This window comes from Thermobia domestica, chromosome 3 (assembly GCF_964235325.1).
Source record: "Thermobia domestica chromosome 3, izTheDome1.hap1.1, whole genome shotgun sequence".
NCBI lineage: Eukaryota > Metazoa > Arthropoda > Insecta > Zygentoma > Lepismatidae > Thermobia > Thermobia domestica.
Genome location: NC_137456.1, coordinates 89,373,555 through 89,401,396, shown reverse-complemented (window position 1 = coordinate 89,401,396; position 27,842 = coordinate 89,373,555). Strand labels below are relative to the sequence as shown.

Here is a 27,842-nt window from a genome sequence, read left to right as displayed (position 1 = left end):
GCAATCTATTAAGAAGTGAGATCTCGGTCTAGTAAAATGGACAAGTTGCAGCTAGTATTCTTCGTTTCTTTGCACTGTAGGGTTTTTTTTTTTTTTTTTTTTTTTTAATGGATGACTTGTCAATAGATACCTAAAGATAATTCTCAATCTTGAAGAACAAATAATTATATACAGGGTTTTCATAAAGTCTGGACGGATTTAATTTGCTTATAATTTCATAAAAATGCTCATAATGAAATCAAATAAAGTGCAAACGGTAGCGGAAGGATTAAATTTTTAGTTGGCAACACTGTTAGATAAGCGGCAACTCTGAACACGTTGAGAGAGGGAGAAGGAGGGCAAGGGTCAGTTTCTTACCAAATTCCATCCATTGTTGTTTTCATTGTTGTTTCAATGTTGACTGTTAAAAGTAAGTTGTAAGCTGTATTGGCGTGTGTGTGTCTTTTAAAGAAATAAATAAATGAAAAACTCCTCTGGGAAGACTATTCTTTTTACTGTATCAAAGATGGCGTCGGTGAAAGAGAAAGCGCAATGTGTTCTGTGGTACGCAGAGCTAAAATCACCAATTCTGGTGTGTCGAAAGTTCACCAAAGAGTTCAAAAAGCCGGCACCGACTGAGAGTGCAATCCGAAAGTGGCATGCTAAGTTCTTGGAGACAGGAATCGTCCTGGACCGTCCTCGAAGTGGGAGGCCGCCAACACCGTCTGCAACAGTGAGGAGGGTAAGGGAAAGCATCATCAACAGCCCGTAATGTGTGGACGTAAATGGCGCCCACAGTTGGAGGTGTGGCGGTGAATGAACTGAGCTGGTGCAGATTGCAGGTAAAAATTTAATCCTTCCGCTACCGTTTGCACTTTATTTGATTTCAATATGAGCATTTTTATGTAAATTATAAGCGAATTAAATTCGTCCAGACTTTATGAAAACCCTGTACTTTACCAAAACCAAATCACTAGGAGGACTCAAAACATCGTGAAAATTCAAATGTATGTCAGTAGTAACCTTTAGGAGCATTAGCAGAAGAAACATACCCAAATTTAGTTAGTTATTTTACCAATTTTTCTTAATCCAATGAAGACATCGTACTTCAAAAACCATTTACAATAACACAATCTTCCAAATGATAAAAATAAAACTCTATATATGAAATATTTTAATGGAGAATAGGTATAATATTTGGGGGTACAAATAGGTTACAAATATATTTGATAGACAAAACAATATTCTTAGCATTTGTGTCTTACACCACTACTATCATTTTTCCCTGATTTCTTTCTTAAATTTCTTCTAACTTTTGACAATGAGATTCTCAAAACGCCGTTTATATATTGCAATTATTATAATGTTTTACTAAAGTGTGCTTTAAGAATATTTGTAAGTAGCACATATATACATATGTTACGTTTAGTTTTAGTATAAAAGTGCTTAATACTAACATTGTTTAAAGGCTAAACTTCCTTGTAAAAATAAGTATGCGATTTGTTGTCATTTGTTTCTTAATTTTTATTTGCCACATCTTTCCCTTAATTATGATAACTAAAAAAATAAGAGAACGCTTTTTTTTCCCTTAAAACGGAAGGTTAGTAACACCAATTAATCCATTGAAAATCACACAGGAAATTTTCAACAGAAAAGAATAATATAAAATCTACAACACATAACACACAGGTTTCTACAACAACTACAACAACGAAAAAGAAAAGAAAAATTCGTGCAATAGTACTTAATACGAAAAATAATTTTCTACATCAGTGTGAATAAGGAGAAACAACTCAAAAATAACTCACAAAAAGAGACGGAAGACCAAGACAAACAGAAACTTATGAAAGAGTTCGGTGGATAACGCTTACCTCCTCTTCTTTCATCCCATAGTCCGTCTGCAGATCTTCGTAGGCAAATGCAGCGATTTGGGCACACAACTTGGTCAACAATTCCAAGTTAGATCGATGCAACTCCACCAGCTCACCCTGTAGTTTCATATTGAAACAAAATCCATTGCTACAATTTCCGTCCTTTTGCATACCAAAGTGCGAGACAAGTAAATCACAGCAACTGAACTCTCAGAAATGTTGCAAAAGTTCACAAAACAAGATTTTAACAAAATATACATGACTGGATGATTTAGAATTATTTAAAATAGGAGCAAGAAGATATTCACTGATTCCTGTCAACATTACAAATATTGAAGTTAAAAAGCAAAATTTTATACACTGCATAAAGTGATAACGAATATGCAACATTTAAATACGTTTAAGTGTAACATAATATTCAATTTAAATATTATTGTTCCCTTTATAAGAGAAATGTAAAAATTTTCTTAGCTCCGAATTCTTATAACGATGAAGCTTTTCTGCTATTCAGTCAAAATAACTTTTCTTACATTTGGCAGTTGTTCATGCTAAATTTCATGTAAACTTCTGCAATAATTTCCTAATGGAGAGTTCAGCCATGATTCATTTGTCATTCTACAATTTTTGACAGAAAAAAAAAATGTGAAAAGGTGATTGTGCTCTTTCATTTGCAAAAGGATGACTGGGTGTGAGTTGCTGTGCTCCAAGCATTAATGCATTAAAATTAAAGACAGCTCGCAGAATACTGCAGACGTCGCAAACTGTTACATGCACGCGATAATGCAAATTTTATAGACAATAATCATTCTTCAGCATATTATTGGAGTCTTCATTACAATTACTGTTTAGAGTTCAATTTCCTTATTTACAGAATATGTAATACATATTAGTATTGAAAAGTTAGAAGAGTTACTCATTTGGTACAAAGAATATAAAATATTAATTATAGATATCATAGACGAACCTATATTTAGGGCCAAGTTATTTTTCCTTGTAACATAAGTACAAAGCTTCAGAGGATTTAGTATTTCAGCTTAAAGGTTAAAATAAGGTTATATTCACCTCCTGATTCAGAAACATTTAAAAAATAGCAGAACTGATAATTAAGAGATCTCTGTGAAATGTATATGATGAATCATTTGAAGCAAAAGCTCTAAGGATTTAAGACAATCAAATAATATGTATATTGTACAAAGTGAAATATGAAATTCCCAATGCTTCGTACAGTACACTAGACTTTCTTTTGAATCTTCTTCTCCTGATTGAACTCAGTGCATGTGCAAAAAAAGGGTGAATCTAAAAAATGTCCATCTTTATCAATTTATCTTTTAACTCAAATATATATATATATACAGATTTTGCTACTAAAAGAAGCACAAAGTCATGTTATTATCTAAACTAGTACCAAGAAACATGCTTAGTTTGATATTAATTTTTAGTTTAATTCAATATTTGGTATGCAGTAGCCTGGTCTTCTAGAGTATGTTTTTATTTTTAAGTTAGGCGAGTTATAAAATAGATTGCAGGAAAATTTTTAACTATTACAGAACTCGTCGCATTAGGTTACAATATATATGACAACAAGCATTCACCTGCCTACCGCAGTATCAACTAAAGCAGCCAACCAGTGGAGAAGAACACCAAAGAAATACCATCGGACACATATAGCACCCATGTGTAAAGTATAAAGTTTCTACACCGAATGGAAACTCATTCCCGCGTCACATCTTAGGGCCAAAACCTCTTTCTTCTGCGTTCTCTCAAGCATGTAGATTAAAGACAGAATTCGAAGATCTGCAGATTTGTAATTACGGCTTAATTAAATATTTAATACTATCATTTGTATTGGTTCAAAGCTTCTTCTTTTATTTGTTCCAAATATTCTTTATGTCAAATATAAAAGTGGGAGGGGAGAAAATAGAACAAGTTAATAGTTTTCGATATCTGGGTAGTATTCTTAGTAATGGCATGAAGTGCGAACGTAAAATAAAAGCAAGGATAGGAATGGCGAAAGAAGCCTTTAGGAGAAAGAAAAGTCTGTTCTGTGGGACCATGAATAAAGATTTGAGAAAATGCTTCGTGTAGAGTGTTGTACTGTATGGGGCGCAAACGTGGACATTACGTAAAAGTGATTAAAACGACTGGAAGCCTTTGAAATGTGGGTGTGGAGAAGAATGGAAAGAATTAGTTGGGTCGAGCGGAAAACGAACGAGAGGGTGTTAGAAATGGTGGGTAAGAAAAGAACATTTTTAGATATTATTAGGAAGAGGAAGAGAAATTGGTTGGGACATTGCCTAAGAAGAAATTGTATCATGAGAGACGTCCTAGAGCAGCGTTTCCCAACCAGTGTGCCGCGGCACACTGGTGCGCCGTGAATGGACCGCTGGTGTGCCGCGAGGAAATCGAAACAAAATTATTAATTCTATAGCAACCAAATTGCAAGACAGGAAAAAACGTATATTTTTGTATTTCACATTACTATGAATTTCTACCATGGAAAAAACTACTGCAATTGTAATATATTATTCTACATCTATTACTGTGCAGCAGACAGTATTTCGGCTCGTATACATTTCCACGGTTAGCTGCTATGTTACGCTTTAATTGAGAGTCATACTAACACCGAGAAATGGAAGCACTTGTACGGTACGCGTCAAGTGAACGTTCGTAGAACACTCATTCGCACGTGAATGACAGAACAACACTTTGTTTAATAGCTGTGTTTTGACTTCGACGCATCGCAAGCTGTGTGATTGTAATAATATGCACCGGTTTTGGTTAAAACAGCAAAGTTAAAAGTACAAGACATTTGTTTGTTCGTTCGTTCGTTATTTAGTGATGTTCGTTCTTAGTGAAAGGTTGGATACAGTTTTTGAAAAAGAAAGCGTATTTTTAAAAATCTGAGTCCTATATTTCCTTGAAATTGTTTTCTATTTTAAAATCAGAATAAAAAATAAGCATAATGAATTAGCGTAGGGGAAAACAGTGATCGAGCTTTCATCTCTGTGAGAAGATCAGTAATCACAGAAAAAAATACCATGGTATTTAATATTTGCAAATAATAATAATAATAATAATAATAATAATAATAATAATAATAATAATAATAATAATAATAATAATAATAATAATAATAATAATAATAATAATATCTATGAGTGTGCCGCAAGTTGAAAAAGGTTGGGAAACGCTGTCCTAGAGGGTTTGGTGGCAGGAAAGAGAGGGAGGGGGCGAAGGAGACTACAATTAATGGATGATATAAAAACAGAAAGATCATACGTGAAGAGGAAGAGGTTAGCGGAGGACCATGGAGCATGGAAGCTTCTCAGCTGCAGCAAGTGACCTGCCAGTAAGGGCAGAAAACTACGATGATGATGAATTTTCTTTATTTGTATGATGATATGTTGTGCTATTCTACAGAATTATTGTGTAAGATGGTCAATTATTGTAATTTTTATTTGTGCATTTATGCAATATTCATTTGTTGCTTTAGCATCTAAGGCTGGTAGCACATTTTCTTTACTGATGTTGTTTGAATCCTATTTTGTGTCTCTTTTCGCTTTCTTTTTCTTTTTTTTTTTTTGTTTCGAATTATTTATGAATTTAGTATTGAAATATGTATCTTTGGTGCCTGTTATGCGACTATCAAACTCAGAACCATTCTGCTCCATAACATCATCTTCTGAGAAAGAGTAGAAACAAGCATTTAACTCTCCAAGCTAAACAATCTCCTCTTGGGAACGTGGTATTACTTTTGGCATATATACATAAAACTAATGTTTACAACTTCACACACAATATTTACAACAATCAAGCAATGCGCATTCGGATCAGCGTTCAATTCAGTCTATCTTCACGTGTCGATGTCAGCAAGTAGTAAGTACATTTGGAAAAAAAAAAATTGCAGTATGAACCACAAAGCAAGACCCCCAAAGAAAAAAAAAAATGTGATGGTTTAGTGCGAAAATATACTTCATAACAGTAAACTTCCAAACTCGAGTCTAGCTCACGAGAAATAGCTAAGATGTGTATTTAAAAAAAAAGTATTTAATTATGTACAATAATATCACACATATGTATGACATTAGTTTTCGACTTAACATCCACGCAATAAAATGTGCAATTTGTATATTTGCTATATATGCTTGTACACAAGTATACGTACGTTTCGTTCAATGGCGTTACGCTAACTATGCCGCACATTCCCTTCTAATTCCTGGTAGTATGTTTAGCTGACGGTGCAATCAACACATAATTACAAACTTTCAAGTGGTTGAATACTTCACGTGATTAGGTTTTAAAATTAGGACTCGTGCTGAGACTTAGTGCACCAATCTAACCAGTAATTAGGATTTTGTTGACAAACAAAGAAATTAGCAAAAATCAGCAGTGTTGGAAACATTTCTAATAGTATATGGACTATGTTTTTTATATTGCAAAGGATAGAATATAAAAACTGCATGTATGCAGTTTACTATTTTATGTCGTATCTCTATTGTTTACAAATAAATAAATTTGAATTAAAGCACAAATAGCAGAAATATACCGAATATTATGATAATTTGTTAAATACTTCTATCACGTATTACTTTTGGAACTATAATTCCCAATTTTAAATATAGTTTGAGTTAACAAAATTAAAGAAAGAAAAAGGCTAGTCTAGTAAATGGTCGCTGAACGATTTGTAAGTTAATAACAATTAATAAAGACTTGACAATACGAACAGAAAAAGAATCGAATCGAATCTTTTAATTTTACGTCTCACGGTTATGCCGACTAGGATAAAGGAGACGGTGATGATGGGATATGAATGCAATGGTGGAATGAATAAAGTGGGAGGAAACGGAAGAACCCTGAGAAAACCCACGAACACAGTCTACCTGGCGCGAGCTGGGATCGAACCAGGGACCTCAAGCACTAGAGGTGAACAGAAAAAGAAAGAGATTCTGTTCTTTTGGTTCTTTCTGAGATCATAATGCGTCTATACATTTATCTATTTGTCTTGATGTGGTACTAAAGTCTTTGAAGCGCAAATTAATGAAGATCAGTATACTCGGATTGATGACAGTGAATCAATAAAGACAAACTAGATTTTTTTACCTAATAGAATAATGCTTACAGGCAACAAATTTAATACATACTTTACAATTAGTTGCCATTACAGGGTTCCTACTGATCTAGAGAAATCCATTTCCCTGACTTCCCCACAAAATTCCTTGACTTTCATGATAGGTGCTGGATGACGTTGACATATAAATAAGGAATAAATAACTGTGAATATTTATATATGAGAACATTTATTCTATAGAGACAAATAGTAATCAATTGCTCATACGTACATTCCACTTATCTAACATAAAAATCTGAGCAACGTCCCATACTGTGATCATTAATATCTTTCCACAAACGTCTGACAATCAATTACTCTGAAGATACGATATTTCTTATATATTCATATAGCTGATAATGGTTGGCTAAGTTGAAATTAGCGTACAATTAACGTTAGCAAAATATATTTTATAAAATTTCCCTGACTTTCCCTAATTTCCAGTTCTTTTGCCCTGAGCTTCCCTGACCTGTTCTATTTTCCCTGAGTTTTCCTAACTTCCCCGACCAGTAGGAACTCTGCCTAAGCACATCATATTCACTTAGAACAAATTAATTTCAACGCGAACATGCTGTAAACAAAATAGAAGATATTTTGCATGTTACTTCGTGAGGATCGTAATATTTTTTTTTTTTCTTACACAACAAATTATAAAGCTTTTCGGTCTTTATAGATCGTCTTTTTAAGAACGAGGTCATAGAAATGGAGTAGAAAAGAAAAAGTATAGTGAATATCAAATATTCATATAGTCTTCAGCACCATGTTGGATGACATGGGAAAGAAAAGCTAATAGAAAGACCAACTTCTGAAGAGGATTTCAAGAGAATGAAGAAACCTGAAAACAGAATATTTGACATCTTTTTTTCGTATTCGATCTATAAAAAACAAGAAAATCACGAGGGTACCTTATATTTGTTATATTCTAAAATGTTATTAAACTGTCGTAAAATACTGATTGTTGGCTATTTGTTTGAAATTTTAATAGCCTGTTCATCTTGAATAAAGTTGAATTGTCTGTAGCTTATTCATAAATATCTAATCATTTGTACCGATTATTATTTTAGTAGTTTCGAAATTTAATTTTCTCTTCCAGTGATTTAACTAGAATTCAAAATACAACCAAATTCCTATCCCTTCTAGTTCATATTAAATTTTACGATGAAAGAAACTAATAACAAATAAATTACAGTACTTTTTACACTAATAAGCTTGTATACTCAAGTGAAGCAACTAAGTATTGTACTGTGCAACAATTGTGGATCATTTTATAGTGGTTTACTAATGATAGTAAGTGATATTTACATGACTGAAAGTACAGTGCAGTAAACGACAGTTAAAACAATTTAGATATTTATATATTATTATTACATTTTATATCTTCGCTGACAATCTAAATCTCCATAAGCCTGAAGCTAATTAATGCATATAAAAGCTAAATGTCAATTATATATTTGATATTACTCATTAGTGAACACATACTACAAATAAGCATAACAATAAAGTTCTTCATTTTATCATGTTAATAAGCGTAATGTATTAAAATTAATGCTGAAATTTATTTAATCTACACAGCTTCTGGCTTCTTCACATACAATTGCATGCTTGATTTTATTCAAGAAAAAGATATTAGAACATCTTGTTGATTAATATGTTGTCAGCCAATAATATCATGTGAATTTCTTATAAATTATTGGATATATTGTACGAAAGAAATGAGTTCAAGTTATAATGTAACCCAAAATATTAATTTTCAACACAGCATTATTACAAGTAATGTAACTAATTTATTTTCACTATACTCATTTTGAAACAAAAGCGACAAATGCTAAACACGAAAGTAAAATCAGTAATCATTGAATACAATATAGCAAAAATTATTTCATTTGGAACTGTAGGAAGTGAATACCTTTGTCTTCTTTAAAAGAAAAACCTTTAAAACATAATTACAAAGAATATCTTACGATTTGCTATTTATTCTTTGAAATACTAGAACTAAGAAATGTAAATAATAATAAATGCGTTGCTTTCTAGTAATAAAATTAAGTAAATGCATTTTATTTCAAAGTTTCTCCTAAAAAACAATGCAGGTTATATTAACTTACGTTACTGAATTATTGAGGGAAACCAAATATCTTTTATGTATGACGCATTTTATGGTAAACTGTATCTACTGAATTACAAAGTACAGAGTTTTCTGAACGAAAGCACAAAAGGGCAGTACTATGTCGACTTATCCATGTCACCTTCTGATTGAAAGTTTGATCAAGAACCAATTTCTTTTCCTTCTTCTATATTTCACATAATGTTACCTTTCGTTCTTATATTAACGAATGTTACCTTGGTCTTTCCTACACAAAGGATTTGCTCTATTATTCATAATTCACAGAGGATAACTTTAAATATTATTAATACAGAGACTTTCCTAAGTATAGCTAACCAGAAGTGCATGACATTATGTTCCCGATGGCAAACTGCTGATTTCAAAATTGTTTTCTTTAACACGTATTAGCATTTATATCAATATCTGCAATCATATATTCATATAAATTCTAACAAGTGTTAGAGAAAGGAATTTATCCATATGTTTTCACCTAACGTATTCTGCTTCATTTTTAACATATTCACTACAACCCTTATAATGGATTACGACAATCCTTTAACTTACACATGGTGGAGAATTTTCGGTTGCCTGTTTTAGATTGATACCGCTGCGAAACAAGATAAGCAGGGAAAAGTACTGCAAGTTTGTGATGACGTTTCTGTGGTCTTTGAACAATATATGTTGCTATGCTTTTCAGCCTTAAGCGTTCAGAACACCATGCTCCAACATTGCCTTTAGAGGGTCTTAACTATGGACTTTATTTCTAATGGAATAAAATAAAATAATAAAATAAAATAATAATAAAATAATATTCGTTTCTGTGGAATAAAATAATGCTTTTCGTAAACTTAATATCGCGTACAAGCATTTAAGTTTCTACCAAACAGTATTGGTGTATTGGTGTCCAATCGTGTTCTGAACTTAGACTTGATTTCAAATAATAAACTGAACGTAAAATACACACTCTGCACGGATCTGTGTTCTATGACTACTGAAATCCAAGGACCCAAATATGCCAGCACAAACTTATCTTGTTAGCCTACTCTTGCTACAAATTATGTCAACTTAAATCAAAAGAACGTTCCCTCCCTGTTCTTAGTTGTATTTACACTAATAATGAAGTAAAAAATAATTTCAAATGCATTTAAAATGTGCTCAGACAATAATTTCAGGAAACCAAGTTCTCTCCCTAAAGTATAAACAAGATTAAATCCTTATCTCAAGTACAATTTTATGATTGTTTTTAATTTTATATTAAATTGTTTCTATTGGATTATAAACTTACTTAATATTATAATTTTAACTTTGCATTTTAAATTATGCTAAGCTTCCATTATTTAACCCATCATGAAAATGTACGCCCTACCCGGAACACGAGCTTCAAACTAATCTCAAGTTACTAAACCATACAACCTCTGGTTCTAACAAAGTAACCAAATATTACCGTTATAGGCATGTATGAATTCTTTCACGCTGAAAATACTTCCCGAATTATTATACTTGCAGGAGTTCCAATTCAGTTTGTAAGTGTTTGTATTATTATTATTATTATTATTATTATTATTATTATTATTATTATTTTACCTTGCTACAGTTATAAAAAGTTATCATTGAATATGTACAAGTTAACCAAAAAAGTTCTTGCCGTTCTAGAGCAGTGATAAATAAAGAGTAATACAGTAGACGGAATGTTCCTTTAGGCTTCAAAGTAATCTCTATCAGCATCCAACCTTTTGTCAACGTTCCTGCAGCTGGTGATAAAACTTGGCAGTCGTGGATGCAAAGAAATCCGTGAGTGCGTTCCGCAGATCTCTTTCATTTGCGAATTTTCCACGGAGGTGTTGTCGAAGGACTGAAACAGGTGGTAATCTGTTGGTGCAGGGCCGGGTGAATATGGTGCATGGCACAGTGTCTCCCAGCCAAGTTGGTGAAGGATCTCCCGGGTCCTCTTTGCCACATGTGACTTGGCATTGTCGTGCAGGAACAGCACACCCTTGCGATTCACCAATGCTGGCTCCTTTTGTCGCAATGCACGGTACACTCTTCACAACTGCTGAGAGTACAGGTCAGCAGTGATGGTCTGACCAGGCGGAAGGAGCTCGTAATGCACTACTTGCTGACCCATACAGAGAGAACTTTTCGTGGGTGTAGATGTGGTATTGAGGTGTGAGGAACAGGGTCACGTGGCGACAACCAATGTCTGGTACTATTGAGAGTGTCATAGGGAACCCACTTTTTGTCACCAGCGAGCAAGCGATCAAAGACGTGTGTTCAGGTGCTGAGTGACCAAGGACAAACAGGTTGTCACTCGTTGTTCCTTGTTGGCTGCCGACAATGTGTGGGGCATCCACTTGCTTAATCTGTATGACTTTCCTATCTTATATAAGTGCAGTCTGATTGTTTCAACGGAAACATATAACTTTCTGAAAGTTCATCACACGTTAGACCACTATCCTCCTCGATTGCTACTTTCAGGGTCTCGTCAACCAACACACGTGGTCGTCCACTGTGAGGTTTATCCGAAAGAGTCGCATCTCCGGAATTGAATTTCTAGAACTAATGCCTGAGGGTATGTTCGTTCAGAGTACGGCCCTCTCTTCAAATGCCTCGCATATGCGACGACTTGATGCGGCAGCTGAGAGGCCCATTTTAAAGTCATACAATCAACACACACGAACAAGCTGCTTCGATATCTTAATTTCTCTTCAACACTGGACGAGCTATGACTGATGTATGTGCGCAACGTGCCCGTATTACTGAAGTTCGATGGTCAGACTAGATTCCGATTGCTTGGCAAGCATGTACGTCATTTCGTTTCCTCTTCTATAACCTCATCATTAATGGAATGTCAAAAGCGCCAAGACCTTTTTGGTTAGCTTTCAAAACAGAAAGAGTATAGAATTTTTAAAAATATAATTTATTTCCCAATTAAGAAGGCCGGCCAACTTATGTGTAACTTTCATATACAGTACTTACAAACAAACTAAAAAATTAACGATATAATATATTAATGATAATATATAAAAATTCATTTATATAAGACTGACTTTATTTATTTCGAGTAAAATCTGTTCTATCTCCACGATTCAGGGGTGACCTCATCTAAAGACTTCATAAATGCTAGAAAAATTAAACGCCCATAATTAATAAACAATTCCCTAAAAATGTATTGTTTCATTACTATTTAATTTTCTTTCTTCAACTATGATAGTAAGATCTGTTCAACTCAAATGCAAAGTTTGAATACACCAACAGACAGATTTGGAATCCTATACTTGCTGTTGTTAATTTACACCTACAAGTTACTTTCTATTTCCAACTATTCAAAGACGCTATCAAATACAGCGAAGAATGCTTACCTGTGTTTGCTCCAGCTGCGCCTTTAACGATTCAACCTCCGTCTCCAGTAGTTCTACGAGCATTGTATCTCCCGACGGTGTCAGAGTCCCTGTGCTGCTCCCCACTGTAGACAACATGTTAGACTTCTGTTTAAGAGAAGGAGAAAAAACATTATATATATATATATATATATATATATATATTTTTAAAAAGTCGTAAGTACTCTACTGTATCTTCGATCACGTCATATAATGTATTCATGAATACATTATGTGAAGAGTTTAATTCACAAGATCTCGTTCATTTAAAAGAACACATTTATATTTTGACGCATCGTATACTACAGCAATGCAAATTAAAATATTAGTATATTTACATTTTATTTTATATGTCAAGGTTGCATATGCAAATTGTTCTTTCCCACGGCAATACAGGCTCATTTCAACGGAACACATTTATATATTACGTAAGTAGTTCCATACATTGTTTAAAACTTAAGAAGAATTTTACATATTCTTTTTAGATATACTCCTCCTAGAAATATATCTTATGATGTAATACAACATTTCTGAACATCTTTTCATTAAAATACAGCGAAGTTTCAGGAGAAAGCCTTGTACGCATCGAAGATGTACAATTACTTTTATTGTTTATTGATTACATCCATTTGGTATGTAAGCAATGGATATTGGTGGCTGCTGTGTAGTGTTCATTGCTGGTGCAACAGGGAGATTACGTGTCAGCGCTGACAACAACAGTCTCTGTTTCTTGCGAATGAGTAGATTTCACAGCAGATGAAAAAGCATTATGTGCCGGTTCAATGCAGCGAAATCCTTTCAGTAATCGTAAGTTCACGGATTACTTTTTCGTCCTTGAATGTCGGACAGTCACAAGACCAAGCCGGATGTGTTGCTTTATAATTGGTACATTTAGGCGTGACTGCCAGTTATGTTGGATCATGTGCTGCGTCACAACAATTGCCACAAATGGCAGAAGCATTTCATAACGTAGATGAATGGCCAAAATGTTGGCATTTAAAACAACGCATAGGAAGGGGAATGTATGGTCTTATCTTTGCGATAATATGCTATAGTAAGATTGGCACTAGATCTGAAATACTAAACGTAATGATATAGAAATTTTTCGGTTGTAGCTCGCCACTCTTATGGGTGTGGACTCGCTTAACGTCCAAAACATGCTGCTCAAGCAATTCGTTCTTGATCTCGGCTTCCGACAAGCTTCGAAGGTGAAAACAAGTAATCACGCTTTTGCTGATATAAAGTTGATGATGTGCTTCAACTTATATTGTGCCCAATGTGGTGCATTTGAGCAATAACTTTGATTGGTTGTCATTTACCGTCTGTATAAGAAGAGTTCCATTTCTGACTTAGCAAATATGCCCCTGTGGAAAAGTTCCAGTGGTATGTTGCAAATGTCTTAAGTTGAATATATTGTGAAAGTTTATTCAAAGTACCAGCATTTTTTTACTTTGCACCTTTAATAATCAAATATCGCGGGACATGTTACACGATTTTTCCCGTTCACGTTCTCTAATTTATTATTTGTATCTGTCTTTTAAGTATATTTGGTGCTGTGCCATATTATATAAATAACCATAATCTCCACTTCCCCGTCACCGTTCTGGTGAACTAACTGGGCCGGCAGGGACTACGTACCACTACCCTTGTCAAGAAATTGACTAATGACTCCAGGCCCAATATGCAAGGAGCCAGCGCCACTTCTATCCTCGACTGGGTACTTTTAAGGAGACCACCGTTCTACCGGCTCATGGTAGAGGCCAGGCTTCTTTGGAGGACTAACATGCTGCATTCCTAGCTTTTCTTTTCAAAGCATCATTCCATTCAGTATGGCTAGGCACCAACAAACTTCACTCCGCGGTCACAAGTCTGTAGGAGAATCAAAATCAGCTCCAAGAATCATTGCCAGGTCAAAATAATCAAAAAATGGAAATTGGCCCATAAACCCAATCGAAGTCCATAGGTCTTTGCAAAATCACAACAGAAAATCAGGCCTGCTTCATCCGAGGTATATTATACAGTAACATCATTCCCATACGGCAAATCAGTGATCTATCGATCATCTACAGCAGAGGTTCTATGGAAAGGGAGATGAGCTCCTTAGCCGCCTACCTGAAGGACTACCGGTTATTGCAGTCCCGAAGAACTGAAGAGGTGATTTGAAACAGAAAGTGAAATCCAGAAGAAGCAGTTTACTAATAGGGGTGAGTTTTGTTAGGAAGGTATTTTCGAAAATGGAATAACAATTTTGATTATTCATGGAGTATTGACAACGTCACTCGGTATCCTAGTTATACTTCAATTTGAAAAAATGAGAGCGTAAAAGACACTCGAATAGCTCGTCTGCTTTGTTTAAGGTTAAAAGTAAACAAATATGTGATCTGAAACAATTACATATTTATGTATCTGGAATAGTTACAAGTAAATACGGAAAGAAAATCAAAATATGTATATAATATATACATATATACCCTGTCTGTCTGAATGTCCGCTTTCTCCTCTGAGTCCGAATAATGGGTGACCAGACAGTCTCGGTCTCCGATGCAGCTGAGGACGTCGTCGCTCTGCGACAGAGATAGACTATCTAACGTACTTCTTCTCGACGTTGGAGGCGAAGATCTTGATCGTTTCACAACCCGGGACCTTGAATTAGAGCGTGACCTATGAAAAATCATCATGTTTATCATAACAAATACTAACTACTACATGTTTACAAATCCACAACCAGCACAATTCCTAGATATAATACAGCAAATACAATTTTTGAAAGAGTCGGAAGAAAGCAGATCAATTTTACTGCAATTCAAATTATGTATTACGTTCCTTCAACTTTATTTTGTACAAAATATAAAACACGCCAATGTACAAACCTTAAAAGATTTATATACGAGAAAATACAATAAAATTATTGTGTGAACTTACATTTATAATGAAATTAAAAAAAATCAATGAAATGTACAAATTCGTTCAGATGCATCAGTACTCAGGTATTTTTTTTTTTTTTTTTTTTTCAAATCTGATTATATGAATTCATTTACAGCATAAAACGAAGCTCTTAGCATATATTTCGGATAACTTCATTATATGTCTTATTTTCAGCTAGTTCTTTTACTTCTGCTAGAAGATGATTATATGTTTTAATTTCTTTAACTATGATACATTTTAAAAAGGTAGAGAATTTCCGTCTGACTACAGCTAAATTAAAGATAATTGATCGTTTGATAAGTCTTGACTGAAGTTTTATCTTTAATCTTTGCACGATAGTTATGTATAACAGAATTCTTTTGAAATTCTTTAAGAGTTCCGTAATTGTAGACAATACTATATATACACGCACTGTTCATGTATTTACAGTGTAATGTATTTTTAAAAGCATTTTGCAAGTAGATAATAAACTATTCATGCATGCCCTGTAGCGCAGTTACCAAATGTCTTAAAAAGATTTAAACGTCTAGATATGTATCATACAATATTTTATTAACACAAGAGGTAACATATTGGCTTCGTGTTAAAGAAATTCGCTGTACTATTGTCTTGATAGAGGTTTCTCTTTAGCCACATGGAAGAAATGTCGCGGATAAGGCATTTTCTCTACCCAGTACTTTTTACAGCAATAAAAAAGTAGCTGTTACGCCATTGAAATTTAAAATTTTCACTGAAATTCAAGGAAATGCTGAAATGATTTTTTGAACCTATGTTAACCTCAATAAAAGTTAAAAACAACGAAGTTGGGAAGTAAATTCGTTTCGACTGCGATGCAAAAAATCCGATCAAGCTAGCTATTATTAAAATTTGTTCTTTATCAACACAATAACGTTTCACCTTAAAAACTTTAGGAATTTGAAATTAAGTCTCGAAATAATTATTTGATTTTTGAGTTCCTATACTAGTATTGCTCCTTTCGAGGTTTCGGGTCCAAATCTTTGATTTTTTCCCTAAGAAATCTAGAAATGAAGACTATAGTGATTAAGATTAAAATTATGAGAAAAGTAAATACAATAAAAATTTAAAACCCTAATGGATCTAGACTCAAAAGCTGCAGAAAAGCAATACTGAGGCAGGATTTCGATATTTCTAGTAATTCGCATGCATGTATGACCATTTTCATTTCTACAACGTTTAACTCAGTCTCACCTGGCCTTCTCTTTGACTTTGGAGATAGGTGTTCTGTTGAGTGGAGGTGATGGTGGTAGAAGGGCCAGCGTAGGAGTTACACAGCCCTCCTCCTCATCGCCCCACTCAAAGAATTCTTCGCTGCCTGTGGTGCGGCCACCAGATGTCTCTGATGCTGTACGATACTCCTCGTCCGAAGAAAAAATCGACCGTGGCGTGGATGGACCTGGAACTTCTTTCTCTGCTCTCATAGAGATGAAACTCGATCTACATAAAATAAGTGAAAACAAGATTCTTTTATTGCTGTTTTTTATGAAGTATCATTTTTAATATGTAAAAATGAGAAAAAACGCTTATTTTAAATATAGTATGTAAATTATCGTTTAGAGCAACATTGAAATATTAATAAAATAAGCTATGAACTTAAATAAATTATAATGAATTACACTTGATTTAATTATGTAATCCAACAAGTGAATGAAATAACATTCTATCTACTCTAGTGAGAAAACATTCGAACTACAAGCTATATTGAAATATTTACTATTAGGCAATTTTTAGTACTGGTAATAAATTGTCCTTTGAATATATAAGTAAAATAAAATAAATTAAATAATAATCAATAAATAGCAATGTCGAAGTACTTGCACACACACACACACACATATATTGTGTTCCCGCGTGGTGTAGTCGCTAATGCTCTCGCCTTCGGTGCGAGCGATCCCAGGTTCGCTTCCCGGTGGAGACACTCTCTCGAAAAAGTGTAATAGCTTTTTCAAGCCAGCCATCTTGAGTGAGGTTTTTCCTGGGTTTCCCTCATTCACACCAGGCAAATGCCGGGATGGTACCTAAAATAATGGTCCCAGGCCCTTCCTTCCTTCCCTTTCATCGGATAGTGTGCTTGCCGAGGGACGTTATCCCTCATATACGTGATGGGATAAATGGCCTTAGAAGCCCACAGCCCAGAAATCTAATTCCTAATCCTAATCCTAACACACACACAAAACTGTTTTGGTATACAGGATGGCTCAAAACTAGGTATACAGTACTGTACTGATCAGCTCATTGCATTTTATATCACTTGTTATTGTTATCCATTAGGCAGACTTAATTTCTTTATTTGTTCTTAATGTGTTTTTAATTATATCTAAAACTCGGAGGAGCCGAAGCAAATAAACCCATAAACTAGAATGTTATATTTGATCAATGCAGGGGTGTATACCTACTTTTGGGCCACGCTGTATATTCTCTTTCTCACCCAGACACTTAATAAAATATAACATAATTATTATTTCACTTAAGGAACGGAGGAAAAAAAAAAAAAAAAAAAACGAGATTACTCGTTCAACCTCAAAATAAAAATTTTTATTTTTTTATCTTTTATTTATTTATTTATTTATTTCTATTTATCTCTAAAATTAACTGCTTCAATTTTCATTTTTATTATAAATACAGTTTTTAACACTCTTTTTTCTTCAGTGAGTTCTATAGAGCTACGACACGTGAATAAAATAATTATTTACCTGCTGGATGAATGAACCAACGAAGGCTCATAATCCTTTTTCATGCTAGCAATTTCTCTCTCCAGTTTTTCTCCCAAAGTCAGAGGATGATCCACTGGCTCCTTCAAATTGGCCGCCTTCCGAAGAGCCAGGATCCAGTTACCCCGGATGCCTGCCGTAACTGCAGACAGTACGTACTTCTTCTCGTCCCACGTCTGAAAAAAAAAAAAAAAAAAAATGTACAGTGTTCTTTAACATAAAATGGAAATTGATGCTTCAAGGTCCGGAAAACAGACCAAAACTAAGTATACTATTTCACTACACTATCATTTAGTTGACAGTAAACTGAAAAGTTATTATTAAACCTTATTAAATGATGTAAAATTCAACTATCAGTTTTAGACTGCTAAGAAATTAATTTAAAAACTTTGTGTTCGTATTGTATTTTGTTAGTGTCATTACTAAGCTAAGAAATGTAGAAGTAAATTGGTAATGGGAATCCTTGGTCTGTTCCCAAGAGTATTTTATAAGATTATATCTATACTATCGAAAATTTAGCTCTGCACAATTGATTAAAATTATAGTGTTAATTTTCTGACAATCATTTTCGAATTTAATATATTTTATTGCGAAAATTTTCTGTTGACAAAGATGATAACATTTATTAACCCAAAATTTGAGATATACCTAGGTACAAATATGAGATATTTACACAATTATACTGAATATTACAAACAGAGACATAAAGGCTAAGAAAAATAGCCGGCTTTCCAAAAAAAAAAAAAAAAAAAGTTTTTCTCCCTTTTTTTTAATGTTTCGAGTTTAATGCCGGTTATTTCGAATGCCATTTTCTACTTTTTATTATTATTATTATTATTATTATTATTATTATTATTATTATTATTAGTAGTAGTAGTAGTAGTAGTAGTAGTAGTAGTAGTAGTAGTAAAGGTAGTCTTTCTGATTTATACAACATTTATCCGGTGTTCCACAAGGTTCAAACCTGGGACCACTTCTGTTCCTTATGTTTATTAATGATATAACTGAAAATCTAGACTGTAAACGTTTAATGTATGCAGATGACCTGAAAATTTATAAAACCATTATAAATCTGGATGATTGCTTGATTGTCCAAAACAATGTTAATAAAATAACTACATCGGTCTAAAAATAATGTATTACCGTTAAATTGTAAGAAAACTTAATCAATGAATTTCCCGAACAAAGCAAATCCAATCTACTTTACTTATAATGTAAATGATATTCCAATTAGAACTGTAGATACTATTAGAGGTTTAGGCATTGTACTTGACAGTAAATTACTTTTTAAACAACACGTTGAGAATATAACTTCTAAAGCGAAAAAGAATCTTTGCATTCTGAAATGGGTGCCCAAAGACTTCAATTCTGTCAAAACCTGTCTTATTCTCTATTATTCTATTGTCAGAAGTCATCTAGAATAGTGCTCACATATATGGAATAGAAGTACATATCATATATCAAATACCTTGGAAACGATTCAAAATCTTTTTCTCACCTGGCTACGTTGGAAATTCAAATGTTATAAAGGTATACCCTTAGATAAGTAGATTATTATTGGGTAAGTTGAAGTTGTCCGAAAGAAGGAATATTGTTGATGTCAAAATGTTGCACTCAATTCTTCATGGTAATTTGAATTTATTGTCAATGGTAACTCTGCATGTAACTAGCTATCATACAAGAAATCCCAAAATTTTTAGACCTATTCACTGGCTTAATGGTGTACCCATATGTAAACCTCTGTCAACAGCCAATGATCTTGCTAATATTATTGACATTTTTGAACAGAATTTCAGTATTATTCAAAAACATTTGTACACTTATTTTATAAGCAGGTTGAAAGTATTACATTCTTTTTTCTCTTTTATATAAGTATATGATTTTTTTTATATATGATTTTTGCATTTTTTTTTTTGTGTGTGTGTACGTGTTAATTGTATTCAATTTTACATTAACAATAAGTTTATTTTCACAATTTGTATGTTTTTATTTTTGCTCTATGGAAATTGTAATTGGACACGTAAGTCTGTAATTTCCAGTTTAAATTATTATTATTATTATTATTAGTTTACCTTATTATTAGTTTATGAAAAATGGGCAATGGGAGACATACAAACAATACATCAACCAACTAAAAGCAGTTTGATCAACTACAGCCTGTTATGGATTGTAGTATTGAGAAGTTTAGCTATGCAACGTAGTCATGTAATCTTCTTTCATCACTTCCTTATATCTGGTATTTTCTATTAAAGCAACATACGATACGCTAAATAAGCTTTCGAAAGCTAAACTTAGACCGAAACGGTTAAACCTTCTCTAAAGAATTTCCACCTATTCACTATGAAGTAAATCCTTAGCACATTGATCGACTTCCGCAAAGGTATTACTGTATACATGAATGTGCTAGTTTTCAAATATAAAAAAAAGAAGTTATTGTTTAATTATATAACACTAACCAACATACATGTAAAAATGATGCATACTTTTAGGAATTGTTTTGTTTCATCGATTTCTATGGAAAAGGTTTTTTTTTTTTTTTTTTTTTTTTTTTTTTTTTTTTTTTTTTTTTTTTTTTTTTTTGTGGTTATTTCCTTGTGTCACTTAATAATATTATTATTACTATTATTACTATTATTAATAATAATAATCTTCATTATCATCATCACTGATGGTTCTGATGCCCGTGAAAACTTTTATTCAGATCAGTCGAACCGTTCAGAAGAACAAAAACCGAAATGCACTTTTCGGGGCTCAGTTCACTTTGTTCAAAATTATGAACACAAATTATTCTGTTTTTTACGTTTTAAAATATAAATGTTTTAGGGAGACTAATCGTATTGCTAACTTGAATTTTTGACTTAGAAATACTATACACATTTTTTAAAAAATGCAATTCATTCGGTTAAATTAGTGATAAAGTCAAGAATTTCTTTCGGAAAAAAAGTAACTGTCTCCAAAATATTGATGTTAATGGACACCTTAACAAATATAAATGGATAATATATACTCTCAACAAATAATGCAATTCTAATGGAAGTTTTATTTCAATGTCCATTTAAAACCAGTCAAGAAATATCAATCATTCCATTTTTCATCTTTCTGGACCTACTAAGAACTTCTACTCACCGTGATTTCGAATCCATAATTTCTCGCAACCTCGACTTCATCTATCCTTTGCACTAGGCTAAGATCTATAATTCCATCAAGGATGCCGTTGTCCTCGGCGCTCGGATCCCGGTAGTACATCAAGGCAGAACCACGAAGAACAAACCAATATTTGTTCCACTCCTATAGGTAACAAATAGCAAAAGTCGTTACAATGTTAAATCAATAAAATTATATATCAATAATATTAATACCAACGTAAATCAATAAATAATGTGAATTCGAGTATAGCTTCAAAAAAATTTATTCCAGAAATACCAAGATATTCATTCTTTTTCGGTGTAATAATCTCCTATTTTCTTAACAGGCATCTTTATTCCAGCGATTCACAAGCTTTTACCACTTTTCGAGAAGAAATTCTTGGTAAAGAACATAGCCAATCATTCAAACAATTTTGAACAACTGTATCGTCTCTAATTTTCGGCCCCTATAATAGTGAATGAGACAAACATTGGATTGCTTCATATGCTGCTTCGGCTTATAAGGCCACCACCGTTCCTTTACTTGCAGAACCCTTTCTGGGGAGTCTCCTCTCAATCACACAAATTTCTGAAAATACCAACGATCCTTTTCTCATAAAGCAGTGTTGATACCGGTCTCTCATCAGTTTTCGTAGTGAAGTACGCCTCATCATCATCACTCCTCCCCAGCCATCACGTCTCAATCTCATCTTAAAACCATAAACTATTCTACCATAGTCTCCTTTACAACTATCTAGTATACTTCTATCAAGCCAAAGGGAAAGATAATCTATTCTGAAATGTTGTGACATTTAAATTTAGCACAGGCATTATCTTTGGCTTTGAAAAATGCAAGGTAAATCTAACAAGAGGAAATTGTAATCTACGAATAATACTTCCTCAACACGTGTAAGACAGTTTTTAAACCAAAATCTCGTCAATCTTAAATATTTCCGACGTTCCGGTATGGAAATTTGGTACATGTATATACTATATACTTAAATTAAATTTGCACTTAGACCTATATACATTAGCTAGCTTTCACTATCTAGAAGCTAAAACCTCATTTGTCGTCGCTTCTTTTTAACTTTAACAGGATTAATCTTCATATTATCGAAATAAATAAACTAATCCAAACTATGCCACTCAATGAAGATGTGACTTAAAGTAATTCACTTAGCACGTATCCACTTCTACAGCGCATTGACACTGTCTGACAAAATGAATGGATCCCACTTCCCCACATATCCACTTCCCACAAAGAAATTAAAAATAGGTCATGAATCAAACAAACTGTAGGTGGAGTTATTATTCAATTGAGGCCACACATCTCAACAATCATTCTACTACAACTGGGAGTACAGAAACAGCTGCTAATTCGTGCCTATATTGAGATTAATCACTCATTTCTGTTAAAAGTAATCTACTGAACGTAAACCGCGTACGCATGAATACAATTTAGTCTTCATCAAGCATTTTTTTTCTCCACTCAAATATAAAACATAACTACAGAATAAAGAATGGATATTGTTGAAAAATATTCGACAATAATCCATCATGCAGAATGAAAATTACAAAGAAAAAATAAATGTAGTAAGTGAAGACTTACTTTGGTGAGTCCTTGTTTCATGAGCCATCCTTTCTTAATGTTGAGCAAATCTTCAGCTGGTAGATCTACCCTGAGTTCCGAGTTGCTAGTATAGCACTGCGTAACGGCATCCAAGCCACAACCATCAGGATCTCCTCGAACCTGAACATAAAGAAATATAATATCAGGAAAAAATAAATACATTACTCGTCATATAAATTCGCAATTACCGCGATTACCTGTTTTTTCGCTTTGTTTTGGAAAGAAAGATTAATGTAATTGCATCATTTTACATGAGAATCGAAGGACGACAGTTTTTCTAAATTCACATTTTTTCTCTCCTGTCAATTTTCTTTTTGACTTTTTGGATGATATCCACTCAATTTTAATTGGAAAAACATTATTTGGAATACGTATTTGAAGCGGACATCTTCCAATTTGGTATATTCTCAAAAATATTTCTCTTTTACAAATTACCTATTATAATATCATTATATTATGATGATGATATAATTGTAACCACATTGCTGCTATGCTAACATGTATCACACTGCATTGCTGTTATGAACACGAGTTTTCGTGTGCCGCAAACCCTCGCTAATCTCCTTGATTTGACAAAAGAATCATTTTACGTGTATTGAATTTACAAAGACCAGCAATGACAATCTCCTTTCTTTTGAATTTTCATTGTTTTAGATATAGTTTTAGTTTCTCCTCCAAAGTTACAGTTTCTTTTCTCTTTTTAATTATAGATAACGTTCTTTTCTCTGCCACTTTTTCCCGTATTTCCTCATTTTTCTCCATATCTATATATTGTACTGTCAAAAAATTAAAATATTAAAGAAATAAAGATTAAAATAAATTGTATTATATTGCAAATTGTGTTATATAAATTATAACAGGAATAGCGAATTTATATATTAAATTAAAAGAGTGAAATTAAACTATTGGTTGTAGTTTGTTATTGTCATAAATGACAATATTGTATTAATGAAATAATTGATTTATAATGGTAGTATAGTGTATAGTAGATATTTTTGTAACAACATAATTATTTATTTGTGAACATTTAAAGAGTATTGAGTTTATAACTAGATATAGTATGTTAGCTTAATTGTATAATAAATAATTTTTAGATTTACTTAATGTTAAGCTAATTATAACAGAAATAAGCTGAGTACTTAAATATTTAGATATTTGTTTGTTACTTTTAGAGACCTTTTAATATTATGTTACATGTAAAATAGACAGTTAAAGTTTTTTGTAGTTATACTTTACTTTAGTGTATATTTTGCTTGGTTTTGACCAAACAATGTTTTTTTTTTTTTTTTTCGGTATTTGTAATTTTGTATGGAGTTGGTTTTAACCAAACAATGATTTTTTTTTTTTTTTTTTTGCGGTATTTATAATTTTATATATTTCTTTTATTTTAATGCTAAATGCAAAATGCAAAATAATATTTTTTTTTAATTTGTAGTTTATGGTTTTATTACAATATATACATATTTAAGACCTAATACTATATTAAAGAGTCAGTATCAACAAATGAGTAATAAAAGGAAACAAATCAATATTCAGAAAAACAACACTATTTTCTACATTGCAATACAATGATTACCTACCATTTTTATCCTCTAAATTTATTTTTTCAGTTTACAAACTTTTAAGTTTTAATCTAGACGCAGGTTACACTAGTAACATGCTATTCATGAATATATTAATACGGTACATTATTATGAACATTTTCAATCATATGTTCCGAATTATTTGATACTATAAAGGGCAACCTGAGTTTATAATTCACGAACAGCACTCATTCGTATTTAATCTCATTTAATAAGTTTGGCTAATGAATAGTATTGTGATAATATTTAATATACACTTCTTTCGATTTATTGATTTTCCATGTCTACATGACTTCAATATACACTTCTTCATTTATTGAGTTTCCATGTCTACATGATTTCAGTATCTCATATATATGAATGGAGTGCAATCTCCTGTAAAGTACTGTTTACTACATCAAAGTGCTACGAATAATTTTGACTTCTTAATACTCATTACCCTGAAAGCCATTTCGTTAATCCCTCCTCTCCCCTCTCGTTCATACTTTAAACATCACTAATAACATTACCAGAAATTATTATAGTTACCTGTTTTATCTTCTCCGTTCGAACTTTTAAAGCTGTCATACTCTCCTTTGTTTTCAACGTTATGACAGAAAATTTGCATTCCATAACATACAGAGAAAGAAACAAAGGTCTACGAAATGCAATCTACAATAACAATACTATTACTATATCTAGATGAGAGAAAAGTATTCCGTATGTATATAGTAACTATGTTAGATAAGGAATTAATCAAAAAATTATGAAAATTACATGATTAAAATTAAGGAAAGAACACAAGTTAGTTTTGTGATAAGTGAGAACTATGATAATAATAATGTGTAAGCACTTACAGCTTTCTCGGTGGATTCTGTTTGGTCGTTCTCCTGAGTGGAGGGAGTGGTGGGACTAGAAGACTTTCTTTCCAATCGATTGGACTCTTCGTGAGTGTCACGTTCTCGAGTTGGTTTTACGTCGGTGTTCAGATGCTGCAACAGAGAAGCGCATCATTTCCATTAACTCAGTATCTGTCATACCATCAAAATATGCCAAAGAAATTAAATCTCTTACAATAATTTTAATAACATTTCGTCATGCTGACTGTTTATATATATATAAAGTACATCAGAAAACAAATTAGAAATATTTCTTTTATTTATTTTTATTTTTTTATATATATATATATATTTATTGAGTTGTGAATATATTTTGCCAGCTTCCGACATCTAAAATATTGCTTTTTTTTTTTTTTTTTTTACTTTGTTTTCCTTTCGTAATAATACTGAATTATCCTACACAAAATAGTCTGAAAAACACTGAATTCAAACATTTACAGAAGTATTTCTATAGTAATATATGCAAGTCTTTCGCATATTTCTTATACTTATCAAATAGTACGAAATTATGAAATATATATATATATATGAGGGTAAGTCAACTGAAAACCATAAAAGTAGAAATAAAAATCCGCATATGGCGCCAGTGAGCTGTAAGTCGGCATGCCTGTTTACGATAGTATGCCGGATGTCTCCTAGGTGGTAGCAGCCGGCAGATGCACAAACACCGGCGCAACAACAGTTCCAAAATGGCAGCCCCACTAGCCACATGCACCATCGAGGAGCAGCGTTCTGTGATTCGGTTTTTGCGAAGTGAAGGTGTGAAACCGATTGACATTTTTAGGCGAATGAAGGTTCAGTATGGAGATGCGTGTTTGTCGCAGCCACAAATCTATGAATGGTGCCGGAAATTTGCAAATGGTGTTACGTCTGTGGCCGATGCTCCACGCCCCGGCCAGGCTCGGCGCGTAGTGACTCCAGAGACCATTGCAGCCGTTGATTTCCGAGCGATTTCCATCTGTTTGGTCCGCTCAAAGAAGCAATGGGCGGCAGGAAGTTCCACTCCGATGAAGAGGTACGCAACGCGGTGCACGAGTGGTTGCGCCGTCCTCCAAAAGACTTTTTTTCTGCAGGTATTCAGGCTCTTCCGAAGCGCTGTCGGACTTGCATTGAACGAGGAGGGGACTATGTTGAAAAGTGATTTACTTCTGTACCCTGTGTGACCAATAAATAATATTTAAAAAAATAATTATGGTTTTCATTTGACTTCTCCTCGTATATATATACTAAAATTATTCTGGAACACAGAAAAAAAGTATAGTTACACTTTCATATAATGCATGTAACATATGAATCACAATCACCCGTTTGTGTATCATTCTTACACTGACATATTACTGGTTGGTAAAGTCCGAAACTTTCCGAATATTAAAATAGAGAGTATTTCTTGCTTTTCCTGTACTTTGCATATCTTCGTACTGATTAACAATAATACTGAATAGTCTACTCCGAATTTCTATTTCATAGTAGCTATTTCAATTGACTTTGAGTATATATATATATATATATATATATATATATATATATATATATATATATATATATATATATATATATATATATATATATATATATATATAGATAGATAGATAGATAGATAGATAGATAGATAGATAGATAGCTGCAATGGGTCTATTCCGGACGTTTTCGTTCAGTTTAGACCCCTTTTGCAATGCACGAAAATACCCAAGGGGTCTATACAGGACGAATGGGTCTATTGAGGACCAAAAATGGGTCTAAGCCGGACGATAGGGGTTTAAATAGGACGGAGGGGTCTAAGTAGGACGATCAGTGCTACCAACATACTTTTCTTGAAGTGTTTACTGAAACTTTATAAATTATGCTCATCTGATAGTGATTTGAAGTTTAGTGTTTCTTTTCAGCAGTAAGGCTATTAGACACTTGAATCTAAAGTTTGAGGTGGAATCCGAACTACATTTGTGCGTTCCAATTTCTGTTCTTTTTCAACCGGGAATCAAACTCGGGACCCCACGTACCAAAGTCATGAGTGCTAGCCACTATAGCAACGAGAATAGCAATAAGCATGGCATAAGAGCTTGTGGTAGCATTATAGTATCAAACTACATATATCCATTATATTTCTTCCATCTCATTTGGGATTTTTTTTTAATTGAGAAATATTATACTAGTTTCCAACTCTACCATTATACCAAGATCACTAAAAGTACAGTCATCCAAGTAAACAAAACACATCTTAATTCCAAGTAATTCGGAATACTTAATAAATAAAAAGATAAATACACAAAAACATTAAAATAGAAACGTAAAACATTAAACACTTGATGCAGCACTTACAATTTGGGACATCTTTTCGGTATAGTTTATAAATATCTTATTGATAAAGTGGTAGACCGCTTATGGTGGTGTTTCATGGTTCGATGGTGGCTAGTGCCAAGTCAGATTTCTGATATAAAAACACCGTGTGCATCGGTTTTCTCTGGATTCTCCCGTTTCATCTATTATCAAGTGTGGGAGGATTCAGTAGCCTCCGTAGAAAAAATCATTTTGGAAGTTCC

General features: G+C 33.0%; 1 protein-coding gene across 4 annotated transcripts in view; it reads right to left on the bottom strand.

Annotated features, from left to right (window-relative positions):
* Nucleotides 1-27,842, bottom strand: part of osp (myosin phosphatase Rho interacting protein outspread) — a 255,383-nt gene that overhangs the window by 48,529 nt on the left and 179,012 nt on the right. For 2 of the 4 annotated variants that reach the window (XM_081751269.1, XM_081751272.1), the window contains exons 8-15: nt 25,264-25,398; nt 22,824-22,964; nt 21,216-21,377; nt 18,072-18,265; nt 16,570-16,815; nt 14,907-15,096; nt 12,418-12,543; nt 1,851-1,967 (exon numbers count right to left, since the gene is read on the bottom strand). In XM_081751269.1, coding sequence (XP_081607395.1) covers nt 1,851-1,967; nt 12,418-12,543; nt 14,907-15,096; nt 16,570-16,815; nt 18,072-18,265; nt 21,216-21,377; nt 22,824-22,964; nt 25,264-25,398 — 1,311 coding nt within the window. The remainder of the gene's footprint in view (nt 1-1,850; nt 1,968-12,417; nt 12,544-14,906; nt 15,097-16,569; nt 16,816-18,071; nt 18,266-21,215; nt 21,378-22,823; nt 22,965-25,263; nt 25,399-27,842) is intronic. The other 2 variants (XM_081751270.1, XM_081751271.1) reach the window with 2 other exon arrangements.